The 27,607-nt window shown below is 42.1% G+C and overlaps 2 protein-coding genes across 2 annotated transcripts; one reads left to right on the top strand and one right to left on the bottom strand.

Annotated features, from left to right (window-relative positions):
• Positions 1-621: 621 nt before the first annotated feature.
• On the top strand, positions 622-4,793 carry LOC101763070 (pentatricopeptide repeat-containing protein At1g73710). The gene has a single exon (XM_004959608.2). The coding sequence runs from the start codon at positions 676-678 to the stop codon at positions 3,409-3,411; it is 2,736 nt and encodes a 911-aa protein (XP_004959665.1). The 5' UTR covers positions 622-675; the 3' UTR covers positions 3,412-4,793.
• A 2,758-nt stretch (positions 4,794-7,551) lies between these two features.
• Positions 7,552-12,688, bottom strand: LOC101784649. Its single transcript, XM_004957610.2, has 7 exons — positions 12,123-12,688; positions 10,233-11,004; positions 10,020-10,154; positions 9,341-9,415; positions 9,153-9,218; positions 8,314-8,352; positions 7,552-7,952 (listed from the first exon to the last, which is right to left on the bottom strand). Exons 1-7 carry the CDS (start codon positions 12,524-12,526, stop codon positions 7,782-7,784), a joined length of 1,662 nt encoding a protein of 553 aa, XP_004957667.1. The 5' UTR covers positions 12,527-12,688; the 3' UTR covers positions 7,552-7,781.
• Positions 12,689-27,607: the final 14,919 nt, after the last annotated feature.

Raw genomic sequence — 27,607 nt, 5'->3', positions numbered from 1 at the left:
CGACATGCCGCCGGAGGCCAGCAGCCGAGTGGTTCTCCGCTTACCTTTGCGTTTCTGTTGCTCAGTCATTTCGTGGGTGGTGTCCTAATTAGTCGAAGACTGACCATCTTTTTACGGATTGCTGTAGGTGCACTCTGGGCAAATTTTAGTCTGCATGGAATCCCTGTCAGGAAATGGCAAAGGGGATCATCAAAATCGGCGACCCTGCTTATGTTCTGCAGTCATTCTCTTCTCTGAGTCCATCTATTATGCAACAGCTGCTTCATGTTTCTCGTCATACTGTGTATGCAAGGGACTACCAGCTAGGTGGATAATTGTCGTTAGCAACAGCTATGTATATTTTCAAACAGAGTTCAGACTTCAGACATTGCAGTGAGGGCCTTGCCATTGAGCACACACTTTCCTCTTGGGCCGATCTTAGAGTGAGGGCCTTGCAGTTCTGGACCAGAAAAATGGGCTGCTCTGGACATCAGTCAGTGGTCAAGGCCTGGGACTAAACGTGGTCCATTCAGCCCAGATAGATCAAGCGTTCGCCGACGACCAGGTCTACGCATCTCGCACTCAGCAGTGAGGAGTGACGAGTGAGGACTGAGGACGGCTTCTGGCTTCTCTGTCTGAGAAGTGGTCCCCACGTGCCTTAGAACCCTCGTCACCTGTCTCCTTCCCCAGAAAGCGATGACTCCCGTTACCCACTGCCCGCCGCCCGGCGGCGGCGCCGTCACCGGAGCCGGCGCGCCACCGCTCGGCGGCGTCCGCTCCGGCCCCTTCCCTCCTCCACCTCCCCCCGCCGCCTCCCGCATCCACCTCCCCCGCCTACCCCGGCCGCCACCTTCCCTCTCTTCCTCCAGCACCCCCGCCAGCCCCGTCCCTAGCCCCGCCGCCTCCGCCCTCCGCCCCTCCGACGAGGCCCTGTCCGCCATGTCCCCGCGGGAGCACACCTCCCTCCTCTCGCGGCAGCGCTGCTGGCGCCGCGCTCGGGACCTCTTCGACCGCCTGCGCGCGATCCCCGGGTACGCCCCCAACCCCGTCCACGACGCCGTCCTCCTCCGCCACCTCGCCCGCGCGCGCCGCTGGGACGAGCTCCGCCGCGCCTGGCTCGGGATGGCCCTCCCGCCCTCCAACCCGGCCTACGCGGCCCTCGCCGACGCGCTCGCCAAGGCCGGGTTGGCGCGGGGAGCCCTCCTGCTGCTCCGACACATGCGCGCCCGGGGCGTCGCGCCGGACGAGGTGTCGATGAACACCTTCGTCCGCGTCCTCAAGGACCAGGGTCGCTACGCTGACGCGGTTGCCTTCTTCCGCAATTGGTGCGACGGCAGCTTCGAGGTTGACTTCCTTGATCTTGACGGCATCGCGATTGATTCTGACGGCCCGATGCAGTTCTTGCTTGCTGATAGCTGTGACAGCAAATTTGCTTCTGCTGCTGCACTAGCCATTGGTGAAGGTCCTAGGAAGCCGAAGCTTGTGGCAACATATAACACGCTGATTGATCTCTATGGGAAGGCTGGGAGGTTGAAGGACGTGCTGGACATGTTTCTGGATATGCCGACTCATGGGGTTATGCCAGACACGTGTACGTTCAACACATTGATCAACGTATTTGGGTTATCTGGTAACATGGCACAGGCAGAGGCTCTGTTTGCCAACATGGTAGTTAGGGGCATCAATCCCGACACTAAGACATTCAATGTGATGATGACTGTGTTTGCATCGATTGGGGATTTAGATGGAATTCTGAAGTACTACAGGCAAATTGGGAAGGCAGGGCTACATGTGGATGCTGTGAGCTCAAGGATCATGCTGCGGGCGCTATGCGAGAGGAAGATGGTGCATGAAGCAGAAGACGTGATTGAAGGGATTCTGAATTCGGGCGGTTCTGTCCATGAGCAGTCCCTGCCTGTTGTCATGAAGATGTATGTTGATCTAGGATTGCTTGATGAGGCAAACACATTCTTTGAGAGGCACTGCAGAGGTAAAGGGGTTTCATCCAAGAATTTTGCTGCCATAATCGATGCTTTTGCAGTGAAGGGTCTGTGGGAAGAAGCTGAACATATTTTCTTCTCTATAAGAGGAGATGGGAACAACAAGGACATAATGGAGTATAATGTGATGGTGAAGGCTTATGGTCGGGCAAAGCAGTATGATCAAGTCTCTTATCTGCTTGAGAGCATGGAGGAGTCTGGTGTTTCACCAGATGAGTGCACATATAATTCCTTGATTCAAATGTTTTCCGTTGGTGGATTCCCACAGAGAGCTAAGAAACTATTAGTTAAAATGAAAGATGCAGGATTTGAACCAAAGTGTGAGACATACTCTGCTGTCATTAGAAGTTATTCCCGGCATTGTTTGGTACCAGAGGCCATAGGCCTGTTCAATGAAATGAAGTCCTCTGGTGTTGAGCCGAATATCGTCGTTTATGGACTGTTGATTGATATGTTTGCAGAGACAGGAAATGTTAAGGAAGCACTGTACTATAGTAACCTGTTGGAAGAATCTGGAATCTCTCCAAACCAGGTTGTTCTAACTTCCCTTATTAAAGCCTATAGCAAATACAATTTCTGGAAGGAAGCACAAGATTTGTATTCAAGGATGAAGAACATGGATGATGGCCCTGACATCATTGCCTCTAATGCCATGCTAAACCTTTATGCAAATCTTGGGATGGTCACTGAAGCAAAAGAAATCTTTGATAGCCTGAGGAGAAATAGTAATGCAGATGGTGTTTCATACACTACCATGGTATACCTCTACAAGGGCATGGGCTTGCTTAGTGAATCCATTAAAATTGCATGTGAATTGCAGAAGTCAGGCTTACTATCTGACTGTGCTTCATACAATGCTGTTATGGCTTGTTATGTGGCCAAGGGTAACCTTAGAGATTGTGCAGAGTTAGTGCAAGAAATGGTTGTGGCTAACATCCCACCAGATGCCTCAACATTTGGAATGATTTTTTCTCTACTGCAGAATGGCCATGTATCCTCAGAAGAAGTTTTTAAGTTAGAGTCAGCATATAGTGACGGCAAGAGTTCTGCCAAGCAAGCAATTATTGCATTCTTGTTCTCCATAGCTGGCATGCATGCTGCTGCACTAGAGATTTGTGAGCAGTTATTAAGGCCTGATTGGACAATTGATGCATGTGCATATAATGTTTGCTTCAAGGTCTATGCTTCTTGCGGGAAGGTGGAAAAGGCTTTCAGCTTGTTTATGCGGATGAATGATTTAGGGCTCAAACCGGATACAGTTACTTGTATCCGTCTGGCAACTTGCTATGGGAAACCTGGAGTATCGGAAGGCCTAAGAACAAATGCTCTTCTTAAATACAGAACTGATGAGCTTATTCCTTCGCATAATGCATTGGTTGCGTATATAGAAACTGGAAAAAATAATGTTGCAGTTCAGTTAGTCAAGAAATGATATGTACCAAATATTTAGGATCAGCTTATACTTCACAAGGAAATGTTGATATAATTGTAGGTTCTGAAACTGGTTATCGGAAGTGAGTCAGGCTTGCTTCAAGATATAAAAAGCCAGATAGAAGATTTGTGTGTGTCTCTACTTACTAACCAATATAGTGCTTGAAAATCTCAATAGTGTTACCGTTTGCTGTATTTTTGTATGGTTAACATTTTGATGTATGTGTTATAGCTTTTTTGCTTGTTAAAGACAGAGATTATCAGTAGACTGGAAAAATGTTTTATAGACAACAAGCTTCATAGTGGAGTCTGAGCCGCAGCTTGGTTTATATAACTACATGAGTGATAGCAATACAGTTCCTGCTTGGTATCTGATATTACTTTCTGCCTTTATGGTCAATTTCTTGTAGTAACTGGACCCATAGTGGATAATACCATGATCACCTGTTTGTCTGATTTGTTTTTTGGAATTACAGTCATAATGGAATTCTATTGACAATATGCTGTAATGTTGAATCCAAACGTTATTAATTGTGAGGGCCATTATTAATTGTCATTACATTATTAATGTTGAAATTCCATGACACAGGACTGCAGGAGTTACACGTCTCTTCCTCAGTACATTGACTGAGTTTTGGATAAATCAGGGGTCAAGTCATTGTCAGCTGTCCACATTGCTAAACTGGCAGTTGGCGGCAATAGTAATGTTTTTAATTTCTGGTCTTTTGAGTTGCAGTTGTGCTTGCACTTATTTCTTACTGCATCAAGTCTGGAAGATCTGCTCTTCTCGCTTTGGAGATGGAGGCCAGAGGGTAGATTAGCCTCCTGCCACCCCGAGGAATGTGGCATGGGGACCGAGGTTTAAGCCCTGGCCGGTTCGCTTTGGAGATGACCTACAGAACTTGTCTTAAGAGAAGTCATTCAAAGATCCGCTCCTGGGATGCAGGTTCTTTTAAATCAGTCAATGATATTTGCACAGGAGGGTTTCTGTGCAACGTGTGTCGGCACTACATTGTCTCTTCGTCAGGTTTCTGTCTGTTCCGCTTGTTCCTGCTGCCTCTGTTCTCTAATTGGTGCTGTGGGCTGTGCTGAATCGCTGTAAATTACTTGTAGAACTGTTGGTCTGTGTGGACATGGCTATGTTGCCTTGTGTTCATAGAGTAACAGCTCGTACACATCGATATGACCTCAATCTGCATAACAACGAGGAACTAGACACTGAAACTGGAAATCCCTGTCGTTTGTAGGATCACTGTACATTAGGACTGAGTGACTGAGTGGGCAATTTTGTGGTTTCTGGCTCTTGGGTCAAGGGCCATGGTTCAGACAGCTTCTTGAGTTTTTCAAGAGCAAGTTTCTGTAATCCTAATCACGACTTGATCATATACTTTGCTGATCGAAGACAATACTATGTTCTTATTAGTACCGAGTTTGAAAAAATTGCCCTTCTATTTTTTTATCAGAAAAAACTTGCTTTCTATTACCTTGATGGCTTTGGGGCCTATGGCTAAGGCAGAAAAATGTTGAAGAACTCCCCTCGTTCACTTGCATTATTTCAAGTCACATTGCAACTATAGAAGTAGCTGATCATATAGCGGTGGGGGTGAAAACGGACGGGACAAATCACATTTTGTTTGTATTTTAAATTTAACCTACTCATTTTCATATTTTCAAAAAAAGCACGGAAGCGATTCTACTATTTTTCTAACTGATTTCGTATTTTCTGATCTTTTGCCGGGGTACCCGCTTTTTCTGTCTTTTAAGCTTTCTTAATTCATTTTATGCGAGAGTAAGCTTGAGATCATAAACTACTAAATTGTGCCTATGTGAATGTGCATTTGTATATGTTCGGCTTACTTTGGATTTATGAACAGTTACTTCCCATTTGCGATTTCCATCTCAAGACAAAATGTGAAAATGAAAACGGGAGAGGGGTTATCCTGATCGCTCCTGTGTCAATTTCTTTTTCTGAATGACCTCCAAACTAATACATATATTACTTCCCCTCATCCTTTAGACTAAAGTCCATCAACAATCTTGGATACCATTTACCTCTATTTCCTATTTTACCTCGATATAAATGCATATAATCAACATGGTAAACAAAGCGATCACTTTAATAGCAATAATATTTTATGGGTAATAAAGTCTTCGCATCACCTGTTAGCCCCCGACACTTAAGGGGTGTTTGGAAAACACCTCCTAAACTTTAGACACGTCACATCGAATGTTTGGATACTAATTAGAAGTATTAAATATAGTCTAATTACAAAACTAATTGCACAGATGGAGTCTAATTCGCGAGACGAATTTATTAAGTCTAATTAGTCCATGATTTGACAATGTGGTGCTACAGTAACCAATTGCTAATGATGGATTAATTAGGCTTAATAGATTCGTCTCGCGAATTAGTATAGGTGTTTTGCAGTTAGTTTTATAATTAGCTCATGTTTAGTCCTCCTAATTAGCGTTCGAACATCCGATGTGACACTCCTAAAGTTTAGTACCTCGTATCCAAACACCCCCTTAGTCTAACCGTGAAACCAGAGGCAAACCGGGATACACCCCGCTAAACTTTAGCACCTGTCACATCGGATGTTTGGATACTAATTAGAAGTATTAAACATGAGCTAATTACAAAACTAATTACACAGATGGAGTCTAATTCGCGAGATGAATCTATTAAGCCTAATTAGTCCATGATTTGACAATGTAGTGCTACAGTAACCATTTGCTAATAATGGATTAATTAGCCTTAATAGATTCGTCTCGCGAATTAGATTCCATCTGTGCAATTAGTTTTGTAATTAGCTCATGTTTAGTCATCCTAATTAGCATTCGAACATCCGATATGACCCTGCTAAAGTTTAGCACATCGTATCCAACACCCCCTAAGAAAAGTTGGGCTGGTCTACACGTTGCACCGAGTTTTTGCAGAAAAACCTTTGACCTTCGCATGAATCAACCCACAATCTTCTTTATAGGAATCTTTCCTATTAACCCCCTAGCTAACACTTAGTTCTTATTTATGTTTAAGCCCCTATGACCTTTAAAAGCTTGCATGACTCACATTTTTAGCTCTATCTTTTTTTTTACAGATTTTTGTGCACACACGATATTAGTGGCGAGACAACAATTGTTACTCTTTTATAGTTATCTAAAAAAACATAAATAGCATATAATATATATCACTTTCACACAATCATGTTTAGCATTGCAGTATGATAATATAGTAATATACATATGACCCTTGGCCATAGCAACACACGTCATATTTGCTAGTAAGGGGTAGAAGGAAGTACCTACAAACTTCATTTGAGATCATCTTCTTCCTTATCCACTGCTTAATCTTGCCTCCGATCCTCGCTCTTTTTCTGCTAGCAATGGCAGCTCACCTCCTATCTAGTGCCTCCACTGGATCTCTTCCGCCTCACTCCCTCATCAATATTATTGCAGGTTCTGCCTCCTCGCTCATATCAGAGTTTTTTTTTGAAATGTACCCGGCAGGAGAGCTGCCCTTGTATTATAAAGAGGAAGGCCCAAACGGACAAATACAAATCACAATATTAATAGTTTCTCGTGGAGGAGGGCCTAGAAAGGCAAAGACAAAGGGCTCATATCAGAGTTGTCCTTGCAAATCCCCGTATGTTTCAACTTTCATGTTCGATGATGTTGCCTTTTATTAGTGAGATGCTGTTGTTTCTAAGAAATGAATTTACACGTTTTGAATCACTCTTTTTTTTTTTGCAATGGACCTTGGTGTTGCATCTTAATGTTCTATGATTTGCATGGGTTGCTTCCATATAGTTGAATATTTTGTATTGATGTTACATTTTTTCATCAAGTTATTATATTACTGAAAGATGTCTATAAGACAACCATAGTCATGCTTTCAATGTAATTCGTGATTGCAAATAGAAAACCTTAAAGTTATGCTGCACATATAACTCCCTGTTAGAACTTAGAAGGAAAATCAAGATGTGACCGCTTGTTCGGTTGTTCCTATTCTATTTTTTGATACCTTCCATTCCCATTGGCGCAGGCTCACAATGAGGAAAATGGGAAAGGTAGGGATCTAACTAATAACCACTTCTCTTTGCAGAAAGCAAAGCACACATATAAGAAACTAGACAAAACCGAGTCATACCAAGGCTGATAAGATATCTCTCACTTGGAGTAAAAAAGAATTAATACATCAATATCAATGCTGATGAGATTAATGGCACGAAGCCTCTAATTAAGAACCAGATACATCAGGGTTTTGATTTAAATTAACTCATGCAGCTAATCGTGATTTGTCTTCTTTAACAGATATATATTCACCACAAATTATTAAGGTAACCAATCGAATAAAAATAGTTACTAATAAATTCATCTGTATAAGCAGCTTCTATATGGGGGCGTCCAGTAGTCCGGGCCATTGTTATCCCTGTACACTTGAGGCGTGCATGAGACGGGTACCAAGCACAGGCCTCTACTTCGCAGGTCCATCTCTGCCTCCGACTTCTCCTTCCTATCCAATCCTCCCCATGCATTGTAGTCCTGATAAAATAGTATGCTGATTTTTAGATCATAATTTAACAATGATCACTCGCAAATTTCTTTATTAAGATAATCTTCCCCTCCCCTTTTTTGTTTCCTCCTTTTGTAGTTATTAACTTTCTTTGTTATACATTATAATTTAATCAGTAGGGGCCTTGCCCCTCCTGTTCCCTAAAAAATATTTCTTTATTAAGAAAAACTTGCAACATATGTTATATAGTAACTTTCTATTATATACCATGCCAATATAACAACTTTTTTTTCACATTTGTGTAATGTCCCATCTTACAGTGAGTTGTCGCCGAATTTGTTTCTATATAATGTAATAGTGGAAAAGAGGTATGCATCTTTAGTATTGTACCTTGCTACTACTTGTCTTCATGTATGGATCACTCAGCAACTGCAACAAACCAGAAAGAGGATCGGAGTCAGTTCAAATAAAACTCCCAAAAGGCACAATGGAATTGAGAGAAAGTATTCCTCGTTTTATATCATGAAGTGATAGAGCCAAACTGCCAAAGGGGGTCTAAGGGGGCCATGACCATGCATTCCATTACACAAAAGTAGCAGCACTACTAACATCCATGTTGTGCAAAATACGAGCAAAGGGAAACTTGCTGGGGCCCACTAGGAAGGGTATGAGTCGACATAGGCTTTGGAGGTAGGACACGTGTCTCCCGGTAGTTGGTTGCGTTGCATCATATCATTCCAGGCCCCCCTGATCTTAAGGAGTGGCTTTTCCCTAGCAAAATTTGGGCCTTTTTAAAAAACATCCTTTTTTGACAAATCAATAATTGCACTGGTCGTATTACGTAGGTCATAAAAAGATTGCAAAAGGCTCTCCATTACAAATTTTTTCCAATGACAGAAAGCTTTGACACTATTTCTCATTGATTGAAGTCTTTAAGAAGCATATACATACACTTAAAAGGGATAGTACCAAATGACTTAGTCTACTGGTACTGCATAAGGTCAATCAAGTTGGTTCCCTAGTATTACCATCGGTTTCACAATATTTTTCTAAAAAGTAAATAATATTGTTAGCAGAAGATAAAATTAACTTCTAAAAATAAATATTAACGATTTTATCTTTCTATAACTCTCAGTGATTAACTGATTATTAGAACATTAGAAATCCTTCTATATCTGGAAAAAAAAGTAAGAGAACCAAATATGAAGAAGTAGAGTCAAAGTTATTACCTGCACTTGTTCATGCAACCACTTGATGTAATTTATCGCCTCATACAGAACTGATGCTGTATCGGTCTACGACATACGCACATAAGAGGATGTAACAGCGTCAGTACATACAGAATGCCTCTTGAAAACCTAGCTAATACAATCCAATTGATAGCATACTGTATACATGCATGCAGTACCAAACGTACCTTTCCAAATGGTGAAACGATCTGTTGCAGCGCAGTGATCTTGTCTCCTAACTTCACTTTCGGCACCTGCGATGCCTGTTAAACTAAGCAACATCAACATCTCGGCCAATGTGATAGATTGTGTGTATCTAGCTAAAACATAATATTGTATAATGTGAACTCTAGCATTTGAGCTAATTTAATAATGTGTTGCATCCTAGTGCCCTAGTCTATTATTCGGTTACTTAGTGAATCATACTAATTTTAGTAACTAGATTTTGTTCGGACTCTAATTGAAGTTGTTTGCATTATTCGAGGATAATAGTAGTCAGAATGCAGAAGTTGAGGACCAAGGTATGCCTAACTTCCTTAGAAAATTTAGTTTGTTGTCAAAGACATTCACAAGGAGCATCAATCTACGCACTAGAGAGTCAAATTCGGCAAAAGGGTGATTTGGACCTTTAGCATCAATTAGCAAGTTTATGGAAATTGGCATATACATTTGCAGAATGCATTTTTTAAGGGTCAAGGGGGCGGGTGGGGGATTGATGAGAACGCGGGACAATAAGTACCGCTGGTGAATTTCGCTCGGTCCAAAATACACATAGCAGGAATGTTACGTGTAAATTAAATGGACCAAGACCTGGATGCATGTTTGCATGCTTGTGCAGTGGCTTTCTACGTGTGTGTAGTTGTGTACCTTGAGAGACGACGTGGGCGAGGAGGCCTCATTCTTGGACTTCTTTGTGTTCCCATCCGACCCCTGCTGCTCCTCCGATCTCTTCTTCTTCCCCTCCGAGCTCCCCTTGCTGCCGCCGCCGCTACTCGTCTTCGCCTGAAGAAACACTCAGATCGCATCAGCGGATTCCTCGGGCCACACTCACGTTATTATTATAACCCTCGTCGACCTTACCGGCGACGAGATCTCCTGCCCTTGCTTCTTGTACTCCGCCTGCGCCTTCGTCGCCGTGGCCGCCGGCTGCTCCGGCTTTCCCAGCGGCGCTCCGCCGAAGGATATCAGGTCCGACAGGCTCCTCGCCGCGCCGGCATTGTTGCCCCACGGCACGTCCATGGCGGGGCCGGCACCGTACATCCTGTTGCTGCTGCTGAGCCCGAGCATGGAGCTGTACCCCGTCGGCCGGAGGAATTCTTGGCCGCCGCCGCCAGCTGCTTCCTGCAGCATCCCGCCGTGGCCGCTCATCTCGTGCTTGCAGAGGCCGCCGGAGTCCAGGAACAAGCCGGGCTTGGCGCCGTGGCCCAAGGACGCCACCGCGGCGTTATCGCATGCCGCGGCGGCGCCGGCGCGGTGATGCGCGTCGCCGAGGCACGGGTCGGGCGGCGCGATGGACCAGTTACTCACGAGGTCGGACAGGTTCGCCGTGAGCCGCTCAGGCGCTCCGGCCGCCGCGTGGTGGTGGTGCTGGTGGTGCGCGAGCGCGGCGCCGTAGCTCAGGTGCTTCTCCAGCGCGGCGGCCGTGAACTGGTGGTCCGGCCATCCTCCTCCTCCTCCGCCGCCGCCGTGGCTGCTGCCGTACTCCATCTTCTTGAGGTAGTCGCAGGCCGGCGGCTCGGCGAAGAGCTCCGGCGCGAGCGTCCTCGAGTTGAGCAGCTCGAGGAAGTTCTCGCTGTCGTCATGGGCGTCGTGCACGGCCTGCATGCTCCTCCCGACCTCGCCGCCGGCGCCCCTGAGGAGACGAGGGAGCAAAAGGTGAAACACAGAAGTTGCAAAGATTGCACCGAAATGCCGGAAAGATTTTGTTTTGAACCCTTACTTATGATGAGCACTAATTTTAGCAGTGATCTATATCATTGTGCAATCGATTAAAGTAGGCAAAACTTTGTAACAAATGAAGTACGTACATGTGGACTTGTGGAGAATGTAGTACTCAAAGAGGGATCAACTTTGGGAATCGGATTAAAGTACTAACAAGGGGACATGGATGCTTGATATGGTTCCACTTTTTTTGGTGATCCGTACCAAACAGATCTTAGTTTGCTTCTTCACAAGTATAATTAGTGGCTATCTAGCTAGTTTGGCATTGTTATCTAGCTAGGTTCTACTTCTACCCAACCCTAGGTGGCAACAACTTTAACATCCATGCCCTCCGAAGAAGAAATTCTATTCCAAGTAATCTCAGTTGTTAATTATATATGTACTATATATGTTAATTCCAATCCCAGTGGACTTGCATATATGCAAGTCTTGTTAACACTTTGCACTTTGCAGCAAGAACCTTGCTAGAGGTAGCTAGATATAGGCTACAAGCGAAGAACCTTGTCGCCAAAGAATCACAATACTTATTATGTGGTACACATGTAACCCCTTTCCCCGCTATGCCGGGCCGTTTAGAAATCGGAAAGCCCCTTTCTCCCCTCTGCTTTCGTTCCTGATCCTTGTGCTTTATGCAATTTCTTTTCCGCTGGCCTGCCACTAGAACTAGAAGCTACTACTGCACAAATATACTAACTTTGCGGCACATATTCTGTTCTGCTTTGTTTTAAATTCATTAAGCGTAGTAGCTTGCTAGCTAGGAATTAAGCGAAGATCAATCGGAAATCGGTGTCACTAGCTTGCTAGACATGTCGCAAAGATTATTCGGGAAATTAGATGCTAGAATCTAGGCAAAGTGAGGTCGCTTTGGAGGCGTTTGGGACAAAGGGTAGTGGACGCATGCCATCTTTTCATCACCCTCTCCGTCTCCGAATCGAATATGCAAATCTTTGTAGTACTCGACATGTGTTCATGGAGACATATAGTACATACATGCATGTATGCGGATGTGTGTGCGCGTGTCGTACTCACATGAGGACTTGGTTCCAGAGGTGGCTCTCGGCGGCGACGGCGGCGGCGGCGGCAGCCTCGGCGCCGGGGACGGAGGAGTCCATGCTGAGGCCAGAGTGGTTGGTGGTGGAGGTGTTGGTGAAGGACGTCATGGTGGCGTTGGAGGCGGAGAGGTCGTCGTCGGCGCCGCCGCCAGAGGACGTCGTCGTCCGGCCGTGGTGCTGGTGCTGCGCGGCCATCGGGGGCCACCGTGGCGCCGCGGCTGCTTGCGGGGGCGGCCAGGCGGCGCCGTATGCGACCGGGTGCATATTGTCGCGCCACCAGGAGGCCGCGGCGGCGGCGGAGGACGTTGATGAGGAGGAGGCCGCCGCCGGCGGCGAGCTGGCGACGGAGGCCTCGGAGCCCTCCTGCGCCATGCACTGCATGCACGCGCGCGCAGGGGAAGCTAGAGCTAGCTGGTGGTGCAGGCTATAGCTGGTGTGTGGTGGGGAAGAAGAGATCGAGGAGAGAGAGGAGGAAGAAGGAGAATGAATTTGGCTCTGTGTGTGTGGAGTGGAGGTGATAGGAGGAGAGCAGAGTTTGTGGGCTGAGACTCGTAGCTTTTTAAAGGAGGAATGGATGGCTACGTTGCTGTGACGTCAGATGTCCTGGCTAGCAGGGGCCTAGTGTGGAATAGTCCCTGTCTTGTTGCTTTGGACATCTCTATCCTTTTCGACCAGGGGCTTTGCATTGCATTGGCTAACTCGATCAGCAGTAAGCGTATTGTGTCACTCCCTGCTTCGTCACTAAGTGCGTGGTTAAGCTTGTTGCTAACCTTGTTGGGTTCTTGCCTCCACAGCTCCTATTTAATTTTCTTAACGGGATCTCTAACACCGTTGGATCTTATCTTGAGATCTATGCTTGGTCGGCTTCCACTTCCACACATGCAAAACATCTTCAGTTATAGGTAGGGTTTACTTTAGTAGTAATATTCAGTGCACGGGTACTACTTACATATATTTGTGCACTGAAAGTCTGAAACAACCGACTCCCTCTATCCACGCCACCATTATTGCAATCTAAGTGGACAAGCAGAAACTCAGCTGAAACCCCTCCCAGTGAAGTCAAAGGTGAAACTGAGCATGCATAGGATGCCTTCAGTTTCAGATTATGATTTGGAACTAGCACGCATGTCCTCGATCGTTATCACTGGATTCTCTTATCTCATCTGGCCCGCCCTACCCACACCATGAACTCAGGAGAATTTCTCACACCCTGCAGGATCCTGCAGATTTGTGGCATCATTGCATTGCAGATTTGTGCCTACTGTTTGCATGAACGAAACAATATAAATAGGTTCTGATGATTGGTTATTAGAGCTTATTAAATTAAATGATGATGCTGTTTCGATCGCAATAATTCGACGAAATTTAGCACGGATCAGGTTAATTTCTCATACTATACGGATCAGATAGCCACTACTAGAAACGGAAATTACCTTGCGTGCCAAAAAACTGTATGGCCTCTGCTTATGCCAAAAAACTGTATGAATCAGGTTAATTCTCATATGGATCAGATATAGGAAAAAATTCGTCAGGAAATATTTTTGGTCGTCCTAGTTGAGTCAAAGTGTATGGCTTCTGCTTATGCCAAAATTTAGTTAATTTCCTTGCAAAATAAGTACGGGATTCATTGCTCGGAAAACTCGGCATTCGTCCCGAGGCTTAGTACCGGTTGGTTTTTGACTCGGTACTAATATGAGCATTAGTACCGGGTCTAATAGCTAGTTCCTCATGAGCCCCCCATGACCCCCAACCGGTACTAACTTCCTTCCTATAAATCAAGCGTCTTCTTCCTCCTGCCCGAGCTGGAGTAGCCATTTCCTCCAGGTCGGGCTTCATCCATTCATGACAAAATAGGGGAGGTGCTGCCGGATTTTTGACCATTTCATGGGGATTTCACTCATTCAAGTGTTCTAAAGGTTAGAAACTTCATCCTCCCTTGATACATGGTCAATATACTAAGTTTTATGCTTTAGAGCTAGAGTAATTTGTGATTTTTAGAATAAGGTACAATGGAGAAAATTTTCATTTATATGCGTATGTTATTTAGAGCTCATATTTGTGATTTTTAGAATAAGCTACAATTTTTTGGATGCTATGTTTCGAATTAGTCAAACAAATTGATATGAGGTTAGAGGAATAATTTCATAGTTTGTTCCTTTACAAATATGAGCTAAATAAATTATGGGGAAAAATATAATTTGTTCATATTTTAGTCATTTGCAAATATGAGCTAGATAAATTATGGTACATAGAGATAATAATATGAAATGGAGGTACGTAATTAGTCATTTTTAGAATAAACTACAATGGAGAAACTTTTCATTTATATGTTATGTTTGAGCTAAATAAATTATAGGGAAAAAATATAATTTGTTCATAGTTTGGTCATTTGCAAATATGAGCTAAATAAATTGTGGTACATAGAGATGGCTACTGCTGTTGGTAAGGGGAAAACCATAGTTGGTCCTCATGATAACCCGAAGAAAATAAGCATGTGGGAGAGAGCAATGCTTCGTTATTTGGAAAGATATCATGAAGATATTGTAGCGGCGGATCAGGAACCTCTTTTTGGTGGTCGTTATGCTCCACCGTCAGTCCCGGGTGTTTCAGGTCCACTGAGTACTATCGTCGCAGGAGGCACAAATAAACCATAGGATGAGGTTGGATCAGCGAAACCTTCATCTTCGCCGCCCAAGGATGCTTAAACTCCTCCTAGATAGTACTCAGTGAATGGTTTGTTGCAGTGTATCATGTTGTTTGGGTCTGAAATTTAAATTTGTATATTTCTATCTAAATTTTCAGCAACATTTAAGTTTGTCGCAGTGTATCATGTTGTTTGGGTCTGAAATTTAAATTTGTGTATTTCTATCTAAACTTTTAGCAACATTTGAGTTTAATGGTATTTGTATCATGTTTGTTATGTTTCATGTATAATTCTATGGATGATCAGAATATCTTTGGTTCGGTAATACTTTGTAGATGGGTTGGCAATGGATGTACAGCGCGGATAAACGCTCAATGGAGTACCTTGCATGGTTTTCTCGATCTGGCAGAGTCCAACAAGCTGCCGTATGGTTTCATTTGTTGTCCATGCTGAATTTGCAAAAATGAGAAGGATTACTCATCCGCAAAGACTATTCACGCCCACATATACAGTTCAGAATTCATGCCTAACTTTTTTCATTTGGACCAAGCACGGGGAAAGAGGAGTTATGATGAAAAATGATGATGATAAAGAAGATGGTAAGTACATTTCCTGACTGGACTCAAGGAAGTGCCTTAGCAGATTCTGCAATGGGCGTGGTTTAAGAAGAGATGGTTGCAGAAGAAGATCCTACCGATGATCTAGGTCAGGTGTTGCAAGATGCAAAGGAAAACTGCGAGAATGTGAAGGATTCAAAGAAGTTTGAGCGTATGTTAGATGATCATAATAAATTATTGTACCCATATTGCAAACAAGAGCACAAAAAGTTGGGTACCACACTGGAAATGCTGCAATCGACTAACAAGGATTTCGATGAGTTAACGAAAATCATAAAGAACATGCTTCCTGAGGGAAACGAATTGTCGTCCTCAACGTACGAAGCAAAAAAGGTTGTTTGCCCTCTGAGTTTGGAGGTACAAAAGATACATGCATGTTCTAATGAATGTATCATCTATCGCGGTAAGGAATACGAGAAATTGGAGGCTTGTCTCTACATTATAAGATCAGGCGAGATGATCCTGTTGATGTTGAGGGGCAGGCTAGCAAGAAGAAAGTTCCTGCGAAGGTAATGTGGTATTTCCCTGTAGTACCATGCTTGAAGCGTTTGTTCAAAAACAAGGTACATGCAAAGTTGATGCGTTGGCACAAAAAAGAACGTAAATAAGATGAAATGATCAGACACCCCACTGATGGGTCCCAGTGGAGAATAGTTGATAGAGAATTTCCTGAGTTTGAAAAGGATGCAAAGAATATACGGTTTGGTTTAAATGCAGATGGATTCAATCCATTCGGTGAGTTCAATAGTGGTCATAGCACTTGGCCTATGACCTTATGTATGTTCAACCTTCCACCCTAAATGTGCATGAAGTGGAAGTTCATTATGATGCCGGTAATTATCCAAGGTCCAAAACAACCTGGCAACGATATTGATGTTTACCTAAGACCGTTGGTTGATGAACTTTTACTGTTATGGAAGGAAGAAGATGTACATGTGTAGGATGAGGATAAAAAGGGGACTTTTAATCTACGAGCATTGTTGTTCGTAACTATGAATGATTGGCCAGCGCTTGGTAATCTGTCTGGATAGACAAACAAGAGATATTGAGCCTGCGCGCACTGTTTAGATGATACTTGCAGCATGTATTTGAAATACTGTAGGAAGGTCGTGTATACGGGCCATCGTTGATTTCTTCCTGCTAAGCGCCCGTTAAGAAAGAAAGGGAAGCATTCTGAAGGGGAGGAAGAAAAACGTCCTAAGTCCATTCACCGTAATGGTAAACGTGTATTTTCTACGATAAAGAATACGAGGGTAGTCTTTGGCAAGGGCTCTGGTAGCCAACCTATTCCAAATGATAAGGCGGACATGCACCCATATGGTAGAAGAACTCTTTATTTTTGGAGCTACCTTATTGGGAAGTCCTTGAGGTCCGTAATGCAATCGATGTGCTGCATCTGACGAAAAATCTTCGCGTGAACGTGCTTGGCTTCCTGGGTACATATGGAAAGGCAAAGGATACAATTGAAGTACGTCGGGACCTGAAACGTATGAAACAATGAGATAGTCTACATCCGAAAAAGAGAGATGATGGACATTACTTGCATCCTGCTAGTTACACTCTCAGCAAGGAAGAGAAGGAAAGCATGTTTGAGTGCTTGAATAGTACAAGGTCTTATCGGGCTAGTCCTCGAATATACAGGAAATAATAGATATTAAAGAGAAGAAATTCATAAATCTAAAGGCCCATGACTGCCATGTTCTGATGACATAATTGCTGCCTGTTGCACTAAGGGGTATTCTACCAGAGAATGTGAGAATGAAAATCGTGAAGCTATATGCATTCCTCAACATGATTTCTCAGAAGGCAATCCATCCAAACAATCTACTAAAGTTACAGAATGACGTGGTGCAATACCTTGTTAGCTTTGAGATGGTCTTTCCACCTTCATTCTTTAATATCATGAACCACCTTCTAGTCCACCTTGTTGAAGAGGTTTTTGTTCTTGTTTCTATATTTCTACACAATATGTTCCCTTTCGAGAGGTTTATGACAGTCTTGAAGAAGGATGTTCGTAATTGTGCCCATCCAGAAGGAAACATCGCTAAGGGATATGGAACAGAGGAGGTCATTGAGTTTTGTGTTGACTTTATTGACGACTTGAGTTCGATTGGACTCTCTGTATCACGCTATGAGGGGAAACTCAAGCGAAAGGGCACACTAGGGAGGAAAGCTCGGATGGACATCGATGAGAGTACATTTCGTAAAACACACTTCACGGTCTTGCAACAATCATTCCTGGTGGCTCCATACTTGGAGGAGTACAAGACCATTGTACGGTCCTCAAACCAGGGGAAGACTGAGGCCTGGATTACGCGTCATCACATTGACACTTTCGCCTCTTGGTTGCAGCGACGACTGATGGGTGATGACACCATTGAAGAGCAACTAGCATGGTTGGTTAGGGGTCCATCTATCTCAGTATTGACATTCCAAGGATATGAGATAAATGGGTACACATTTTACACGACAGCCCAAGACCAAAAGAGTACAAACCAAAATAGTGGTATCCGTATAGATGCAATAGACAACAATGAAAAAAAGATAGATACTATGGTGTCATTGAGAAGATATGGGAACTCAACTATGGACCTTTAAAAATCCCTCTGTCTCGGTGCCAATGGGTGAAACTTACTGGAGGAGACGTAATGACAGACAACTATGGGATGACAATAGTGGACCTCAACAACATTGGATACAAAGATGAACCATTCGTCCTAGCCAATGATGTGACTCAAGTTTTCTATGTGAAGGACATATCAAGCAAACCAAAATAGAAGGGTGCTAATAAGTCAGATGACCAGCCAAAGTGCCACATAATTCTTCCAGGGAAAAGAAAAATCGTTGGAGTTGAGGACAAAACTGACATTTCAGAAGATTATGATCAACTCGATGATCTTCCTCCATTTTCAGTCGAGGTTGACCCAAACATCCTGTTAGCCAAAGACGACGCTCCATACTTACGCTACGATCACAACCAAGGGATGTTCATGAAGAGGAAGGTTATCAACGTTCCATTAGATGATGATGTGCAATGTATTAGAACCATCATGCTGTGTTTTGTGGTCAAGTGACAAATTAATGTAATAACGTATTGTAATGATATGTAATGTATTGTGGTCAAGTGACAAAATTTTGTGGTCAAGTGACAAAGTAATGTAATAATGTTCTATGGAGTTATTAAACAAGAACTAATTTTTACATGGTTAAAATATTAATTATTTTGATTTTTTAGCACCATTAAATATTAAATAATAAATTTAGATACAATTAAGCAAGTACATGACTAAGTCATGGTAAACATGTTAATAGCACTACAAGCACTATTTTTCTTGATTTTTGCATGGTCAAAATATTTATTTTTTTTCTAATTTTTAAGTTAATATAAGTATTATGACACTTTATAACCTATTACTAACTTAATATTACTAATTTTACTATGTTTGATATTTAAATGCATCTAATATTTTTATTGTGTAGATATAATCAACATCAAGGTAGCAAACTTCGTTTTGCAATTTTATGAACGCTATTTTATTTACTACGCAATAAATAAATATAATAGTAATTTTAAAAGAAAGGAAATAATAAATTTGTCTTGGCGGGAACTGAAACAGTGGGCCGCAACCCCTTTAGTGCCGCATGGTAGCTACACCCGGTACTAAAGGGGCTGGGTGCGTTTTCATTTCGTTTCATTTCGTGACGCAACCCCTTTAGTACCGGGTGGTAGCTACAACCTTTAGTACCGGTGGTAAAGGGCATTAGTACCGGGTGGGGGTGAGGCCCGATACTAAGAGGGGGGGGGGGGATAAAAACCACATCCCCTTTCTTCCTAACACTTAGCTGCGATCGTCGTCCCTTTCCTCACTGGATCCTCCTCCGCCACCATTGTGTCACGCCCCCGGTGCCTTCTCCGACGCCGCGCGCCCCCCGTCGCGTGCGCGCCTCTATCGCCTACCGTCGCATGTGCGCCTCCATCGTCCATCCTCCACGCCGGTGCCGCCCCTTCTCCACCACCGCGGCCCCAGCCTCCTCCACTGTACCGGCGCCGCTTCCACTCTACCGCCGCATGCCTCCAACCCGACACCGGTGCCGTCCCGGACCCGTCCTCCACGAAGCGCACCCGGCCGGCTGCGGGCTTCGTCTTCTCCGCTGACGTAAGCCTGCGACCGTCTGATGTCATTTTTTTTATTTTTTATTTTTTATTTCTAGAAATGTTGAATTAGCTAGAAAATGTAGAAAAAAAGTTGAATTAGCTACAAAATATTGAATTTTTTTTGAACTAGCTAGAAATCCTATTAATTGTAAATTATACATGCCATGTTAGAAAATCGTGTTAATTGTTATAAATGTCTAGAAGTACTAGAAAATTACTTTGATACTTTTAGAAATTACAAAATTATTTTAGAAATTGTGTTAATTTTTTAGTCAATTATTGTTACAAAATGTATAAATATTAGTCATTTATTCCGTAGTCAATTATTATTACAAAATGTATAAGTTTTATTTAGTCACTCAGTTTTTGTCATTTACTAGCCATTCACAGTAAACAATAATTGTTGTAGTCATTTATTGTAACAAATTTTGTAAGTGTTTAACACTTTTCTTGTTGTCATTTACTAGCAATTCGTTGTTGTGGTCATTTATTATAACAAATTGTGTAAGTGTTTAATTACTTTTTTGTTGTCATTTACTAGCAATTCATAGTAAATATTGTTGTAGTCATTTATTGAAACAAATTATTTAAGTGTTTAATTCTTTTTTTTATCATTTACTAGCAATTCGTAGTAAATATTGTTGTAGTCATTTATTGTAACAAATTGCACAAGTATTTCATTATTTTTTTAGTCATTTATTGTTTGAAAATTTGTATAAGTTATAGTAATTCTTAGAATAATTCTTTTTATATTATTTTAGTTACAATGGCATGATCAGAGGACGAGCATGCCCAATTGGACGGGGAATACCTAATGGACTTGATTGCTCAAGGTCGGACGAACGATCCGCCAAACGAAGAGGTCGATCATAGCCAGACTGATATCTACTTCAATATGTCTGGTGATGGCAATGAGGAGCAACCAATTGCCGAGGGAGGCAATGATGGGCAACAAGGCAAGGTATAGCAATTATTATACATAAACATAATTTGAATTCTCTACTTATCAAGATTATTGGGAATTAATAGTTCTTTCGTTATTCAGCCATCTGGATCGAGCAGGCCTAAACGAAAATGAGGCTCGAAGAAGAAGTTAGAGGGCCGTATCATCATCATGGAACTTAATGAAGAGGGTGAACCAACTGCTTCAGACAATGATAAGACCCAATTGGTGAATCAAATTGGGTTTCTTGTTAGGGATAACATCCCAATAAGCTTTCATAATTGGAAAAGTCCTGAAATTGATGAGAGCATGGTCCCCACAAGCACAATCCCCATAAGCACGGTCCCCGAGCGAGAGAAGGAAATGATATGGGAGCAGATAAAAGAAAACTTCATGTTCGAAGGTGTAGATGATGAAAAAAATGAAAGATTGGAGCTTTTGGAAGGGTGCAATTGCTTTTCAGACGTACATGAAGAATCTAAAAAAAGACTACATAAAGAAGGGCCTTACACCAGATTTCATGAAGCACCCGAAGTTAAGAGATCACCGGATTCATTTGTGCAGTTCAAGTAGTCGCAAAAGAGCGATAAGGCAACTAAAACCAACACTGACAATGCTCGTCAGAAGAAATACTTTCATCGTCTTGGATCAGGAGGTTACAAGAAAGCGATCATCAAATGGCAGAGGATGGAAGATGACATAATTGCTAAGGGAATAGTACCGGTGACTCTCGAATGGTCAGAGCGAGCAAAGCATTGGTATTATGCTCATGGTAGCACACTCAATCCCGAAGATGGATCATTTGTGTTCGACCAAGAATTAAGAGAAGCGACTATGAGGCTTGTTGAGTTAATAAAGGCTATGGCCGAAGGATCTTTCATGCCTGAACGAGAGAAGAACGAGTTGACTATGGCACTAGGTAATCCAGAACACCCTGGACGTTGCCGAGGCAAAGGAGTAATTCCATGGAAGTTTGCCTTTCGTGAGCACATTGATTCCTACAGAAGTCGGCAAAGAAGTAAGGTCGAACATGCATGACAGCTGCGAGAGTTGCAAGAACACGTAGCTTTGATAGAGGCAATAATGGAGGAAGCAATCGACCGGCATGTGGCTCTAGCTCTTAGCAAACAAGCCAGTGAACAAGCAGCTGCATCATCAAGGGCTAATGTTGACGTAACCCCTTCTCAGTGTCAAAGCAGCATCATTTCCACGAAAGCCCCAACTGGAGGATCTTCTGACATGGTTGAGGATAACCAACGCCACCCTATGGACGACATCACTGGGAGGGCCTCTTGTGAGCTTGTTACTCCCGTGAAAAACAAGCTCATCATAGTGGCTTATGGTGTGGCTGAACAACAGACACAAGGCCAAACAATTTATGGTGTGGAGATTCCAGCTCATGGTTACGCCAAATTTGGGGTGGACCGAGTGGTCGACGGTTAGGATGACCTCGAACTGAAGGTACCTGGAGGAATCTAGGAGAAGCCATCCACGGTTGAATTCTATGGCCCAAGCACTACATAAATATTCGGCAACCGAATCCCCCAACCTTGGGATCATCTCCTCAAGGCTCAAGGGCAAGATCACCTACGCCATCTGCCTGGGCACCCTCTCCACTAGTTGACAAGGATCCTAGCATGAGTCCACGCTCTCCACTAGCTGACAGGGATCCTAGAATGAGTCCACCTCCTCCTATTATGAGCAAGGCTACACGGCGAAAGACGCCTTTAGTTCCACCTACTGTGCCTACAAGGAAGAAGCAGAAGAAATTGAAGGAGAAGCAACCAGAGCCCAAGAAACCTTATGATATGACTAATGCAGAACTCGACGCAGTAGTGGATGCTCAGGTTAAAGCTCACTTCGCACCAAAGCCTCCTGTGAAGAAAGATCCACCACTTCATAAGGTTAAATTTTGGGCTTTCATTAAAGGCATGGAGTTGGAGAAAAAGAAAAAGCCAGAGAAACCACCGCTATCTAACTACGACCGCACAGTAACAAAGGCTTTTAAGAAGAAGAAGAAAAGTGGGTCAAGTATTCCACAGCTCGGAACCCAATCCAACCAATCGATTTCCCTGCTCCAGGTGCTTTCGGAGTTTGATAAGAACTTACTTCTATTCTCCGAAGATACAAATCTCACCGCAGCTCAATTTCAAGGGGAGAATCACATCCCAAAGCACCCTTGGGCTAGTAAATGGAAATTTGAGTTAGGGAAAGAGCTTGTGTGGCTGCAGTTGGTGCACCTTCTTCCAATGAAGATGTACAAATTGCACCAATGGTACATGGAGGCTTCAGCCATCGGTTTACTCATGCTAGAAGTTCGGATTGGAGATCAATATTATTTCCATGGTGATGCCATTATAAATGTACTGCTCAAGGAACTTTATTTCCTTTACAATCAAGACGCACTTAACAAATCACTCATCAGATCCTGGGATCCTGGGTTCTATAAGTGTTTAATTTGTTCTAACTTCAAAATCCCCACTCTAGTCATTGTGCAATGTCTTATCTCCTATTCTATTTTGTATCATGTAGGATGGAGATTCAAGCTTGATGGAGGATAGGATTGTATGATGTCGGCTTCATGGACCCGGATGTTATAAACGAGGCAAATGTAAGAGATAAACTAAATCGGACCTTAAAGAATATATATAATTTCTTGGACAAGCAACATTAGAAGAAGTACATACTTCTACCATACAACTTCAAGTGAGCGTATTTCCCATCTCTTTTATTTTTCGAACTAGCAGTTAAAAATAAGACTAAATAGCTTTTCACTATGCATATATGTACAACTTCCACTGGATACTCCTTGTTATCGTGGTTGCTCGAAGCATGGTCTATATCATGGACTCTCTGAGGAGACCAAGAAATCAATACACCGACCTCATAGACATCCTTAACAGAGCATGGGCTCTCTTCCATCAACATCACTCAAGTGAATTTAAGGAGCAACTTCATATCCACTCTAAATTCCCGGTATGTATTGAATTTGCACATCTCGTGTCACCTCCTTGAACACAACAAATATTTCATAAATTCTTTTGCCGTATATATAGTGTTTGAGATAGAATCCGAGGAATAATTTATACAGATACTACGTATGTGAGTTCATCCATAACTTTGTACGTCCCAAGCGTATAACTGACCACGAATTCAGAGTACGTATATAAATTTCTTAACAATAAATTAGTTCTAATTGTGCAGATCCATTGATCTAATATAATAACCTTTGCTAATGACATAGATTATGCACATAAAGGAAGAACTCCTCGAGACGGAAAAAATAAGGGCAATTCAAGAACAACTCAGTGGATTTCTTCTGGACGAGGTAGTAAATCCAGCGGGAGAGTTCCATAATGATGGATCAAATCTGCATCACCGTTAGGACTCGGGTTGATCCAAAATGTTGAACTTGGAGAGTTGATGCAATGTAATATTATTCATATATGTGTATGCATAATATGTCTATGTATAATATTATCTCAAATGTAATATTATAGATCAAATACAACTTTATATATATTGCGTATTAGAACTAGTATACGTAAAGGAAACAAATACGAAATACTAATATAGAATAAAGAAATAGAAAAGAAAATGAGATAAGAAACAGAAAAGAAAAATGAATTTATTACCGTTGGTCTCCCCAACCCGTACTAAAGGACCCCTTTAGTACCGGTTATTTGAACCGGTACTAAAGGACCCCCTTTAGTACCGACTTAGCAATACCGGTTGCACAACCAGTATTAAAGGGGGGTTTGGACCTAGTACTGAAGGCACTTTCCCAGCAATAGCCATTTCTTCTCTGTACTTATTTTTTTTCTGTTTGTCACAGTTCTTCGTCCTAATTTATTATTTCACCAATCACCATCCAAATTATATTACACCGACTCTAAGTTGGAATCAAACCTTTAATTACATTGACATTATCTAATAATTACTACGCCAAAATGGACTAGTGTTTCGAGTATGATAGTCAACATGCCCCAAAAAAACATACATGCATTTTGTTTTGCTTAGAATCGATATTTACCACTAAGAGACTAGGACCCGACAACTAATTTGTAACTAACAAGTTTATCGATCGGTTGGATAAAAAAAATAACTAAGATCCATGCATGGTCTATAATAATTGGTGGGTACCAACAAAAAGCTCTCGTATACCAAGCTTTTCTACCCTGAAAGTGATGCTCATGTAGAAAGAGGGAGACAGAGAGAAAGAGTAGTGGGTTAGCTAGTTTACCCTATCTCGCACAGAAATCACTGCTGATTCTGCCCTTTCTGGTGCTGTGCTAGCTGTTGGCTGTTGCACATTCTTTCTCATCATCATTCCCACATTACTATTGCAGGAAGCCATGCCTGCCAACCTAAGACAATCTTTTTAACCAACCATGCCAATATTATGCTTCATGCATGCACCTGGATTTCACAACAAAAGGGACTACCACTACAATAACGGAGAACACAAACAGTAATGTTACACTACATGCCAAGTTTGGAGTCATGCTGTGTTTTAGGCAAAAATACAAAGTCCTCCATAACTGTGTACACTAGAGGAGTAGAGTGCACAAGTTGTTCCTGAATCCAATCATGGCCGCCTGTGCGAGTTACATCTCCTTCAGCAGCTAGTCAGCATATCTATCTTTTTAGTTTCCCTTTACCTTGTCAAAACAATCGGTGGTGGTCCGCATCACCAGGCATGATAGTCATTCGCGTTTGGATTTATTCGGGTTACGGAAAACCCAGTTATTATTCAAAATTTGAATCTTTACCTAAATTTTGACCTCCACCTATGAGGCTCAACTCTTAGTGGAGCCTGAAAGGTACAGTGGGAAAAAGAAAGGCAAGCGAGTTGAAGCGTGCTTGTGGTGGTGGTGGCTCAAGTGGAGACTTCAACCTTAACAAGGGTTTTCAACCTTGACATCTATTGCCATCATGTTCCCCAATAATTTCAGACGCGTTTTCGAGTAAGTCTTGTAAAGCCGCCTTCCTCCTTCGCTCTCCCATTGTTTTGTGTCGCCCGCTAATATCTGCATCAAGTGTCAACTCAGATACATGGTTGTCAAATGTTATATTATAACATAATTAATTTTTTCGTAAGTAAAGGTATTTTTTTGGTGAGGAAAACACAAAGCACCTGATATTATTGCTACCTGACAAGTAAGCAAATGACATGTAGTATATAGTAAGCTCACTCCCCTTTTGTTTTTAGAAAAGAACATAATTTATGCCATTTCCTTTTATGGAATTATCATGGCTATATCATTTAAAAAAAGTGGCGTGTTTCCTTTCCATGTAATGAATCCTAGCTAGAAATAATTTCTTGATTATATACTTTGATAATTAATTTATATGACTACTAGTCCTATTTCTTTCATGTAGATTCAATAGTCAACCTGGTGCGGTTTGCATGTTTGCACTAAGTTGGTGGTTGACTTATTATCAAGTTTTGACCAATCATTCCAAAAATATCGTACACAATGTGTCTAGATATATTCAATGATGGGATGAAATGGCACATATGTGTGTGCAAGATATGGTGTTGGTGTATCTTGGCAGCATAAAAGTCTGGGTTGATATGGATGTGATTTGGACTGAATTGAAGGGGATGCGCATGCAAGACCACAGAAGAATGTCAAAGGGGCAAACAATGTGCTCTGAAAGCGACCACAGCTGCTGCTGCAGTCAGTCAGTGTGTGGGCTTGAATTCTGCGGCAAGGGAGAAATACTTTAGATGTGACCTTATTCACTACTACCATCCAAGATTAGTCTTTACGCACACTCAAGTCGATCGCACTCTGCATGATGCCAACACCAACAGCATGAGAGGCACCCAAAATATCCAATACAGAGCATGTCAAAAAAGTTTGACTGTATAAGAGGTTTACTTCTCAAAGTCAACTTGAATTTTGAGATTTTCTTTGAAAAATAATTAGTCAACAACAACAATTTCTTATAATTTAAAATAACAACAAATGAGTTATATACTAGGGGCCCAAACTTTTCCCGTGGTGTCATCCGGGCACCAAGTTACTATTAATTGTGTTCTATCAATTTAATAGGTGTTCAAATTACTATCTAGAAATTTAGTACCAAAACAGTCTTTATTTGTCATGTAAATGTTATTAGGAGCTGGCTAGCCAATTTGTGGGAGGTGTTTGGATGCACACACCCAGTACCTAGGTTCGAGTTCTTGTGAACTCTAGTGTACGTCTTGGGTGCATGTTCCTTCTTATTCACAATGTCGCACAATTCCCCAATGTTGGTCAATTTTTTTATGCCATGCTAATTTTCCCATTTAGTGGTTCCTAGCGTAAATCAACTAACTTTTTTTGTACGATTTTGCCTTAGCATTGGTGTCACCAAGTAAATATTTTGTTATATCACTGTTATGGAGCTCAAAGTATATGTTATTACCATCTTACTACTAATTGGAGGTTCCTTTTGGATCCTCTATATTAATCCTTACAAAACGTGCTAGAAAAAAGGATAAATTCTAAAAATTCTCACAAAAATCAGAAACATCTAACCATCAATCGGGTAGATTCTAACCATCATAGTCATTGGATCTATTATGTTTTCTAAAAAAAATTACACACTTATACCATTATGAAAATAGTCTAAAGTAATCCCTTAAACCTATATCTAAATTACTCACCTCTACTATTATGGAAAATAATATAAAGTAACCCCTCATATTTATCTTATAACCCACCTATGCCATTATAAAGAAATCCCCTAAATATTTATATAAATTACCCACATATGCTGTTATTAAAAATAATCTAAAGTAATCCCTAAATCTGTGTTTGGATTACCCACATATACAATTATAAAAAATATCACAAAATACGTCATACATGATTCTAAATTTACTATTGCTACCATTTTTAATACAAAAGATATTAACTTTAGGTTTATATGCATGATATGTGTCACCTTGTAGACTATGGACCGACCCTATTCTCTCCACCCTTTAGTCTCTCCACCCTTTAGGAACTATGAGAGATCACCCCTTACATGCACGGAGATGAGGATAACAATTTCCTTGCTAAACATATAAATCAAACTAAGGGTTGAATTATTAAAAGCATGTCAACAA

The sequence above is a fragment of the Setaria italica genome, chromosome II (genome assembly GCF_000263155.2).
Source record: "Setaria italica strain Yugu1 chromosome II, Setaria_italica_v2.0, whole genome shotgun sequence".
Lineage (NCBI taxonomy): Eukaryota > Viridiplantae > Streptophyta > Magnoliopsida > Poales > Poaceae > Setaria > Setaria italica.
The sequence above is the reverse complement of the archived record's forward strand: the minus strand, read 5'-3'. Positions and strand labels throughout refer to the sequence as shown.